This window comes from Rhea americana, unplaced genomic scaffold (genome assembly GCF_003343005.1).
Source record: "Rhea americana isolate MKP2758 unplaced genomic scaffold, rheAme1 scaffold_383, whole genome shotgun sequence".
Lineage (NCBI taxonomy): Eukaryota > Metazoa > Chordata > Aves > Rheiformes > Rheidae > Rhea > Rhea americana.
Window position 1 is genome coordinate 3262 of NW_028186516.1, and position 546 is coordinate 3807.

Below are 546 nucleotides of genomic sequence, written 5' to 3' on the forward strand. Positions count from 1 at the left end.
GCCGGCCTGGGTGGAGCCTTCCTCTGACTTTACAGGGCTCGCAGCTGCCCTTTAATTAATTTTAAGTGAAGTTAATTGAAACGAGGCCCAGGCTGGGAGCTGGCCGGCTGTCCGCGCCGGGGCGGCTGCAGAGCGTGGCGGCGGTGACCCGCGGGCCGCCCCGGGGGGCTGCGCCGTCCCGACGGCCGGCCGGCCCCGAGCCCTCGCCCCGACGCTCCAGCTGAGCGCCGTCGCGCTCGGAGCCCCGGCCCGACCCTCCAGCTTTCCCAACCTCCTGCCTTTCCCGCGCCTTCCAGGTTGACAAATACCTCTACCACATGCGGCTGTCCGAGGAGACCCTCCAGGAGGTGTCCCAGCGCTTCCGCAAGGAGATGGAGAAGGGGCTCGGGGCGGACACCAACCCCACGGCCTCGGTGAAAATGCTGCCCACCTTCGTGAGGTCCACGCCGGACGGGACAGGTAGGGCCAGCGGCTCCCTCCCGCCTCGGAGGCGAAGCGCGGCGTCGCCCGGAGGCGCGCTTGGAAAACCAACGGGGAAGCAGAGGG

At 69.4% G+C, this 546-nt stretch overlaps 1 protein-coding gene across 1 annotated transcript in view; it reads left to right on the forward strand.

The window, feature by feature from the left end:
• The first annotated feature begins 269 nt into the window (after positions 1–269).
• LOC146591143 (hexokinase-2) overlaps positions 270–546 on the forward strand; it is a 10027-nt gene continuing 9750 nt past the window's right edge. Inside the window, exon 1 of the mRNA XM_085313366.1 lies at positions 270–459. Within this exon, the coding sequence (XP_085169492.1) occupies positions 318–459 (142 nt within the window). The 5' untranslated portion in view covers positions 270–317. The remainder of the gene's footprint in view (positions 460–546) is intronic.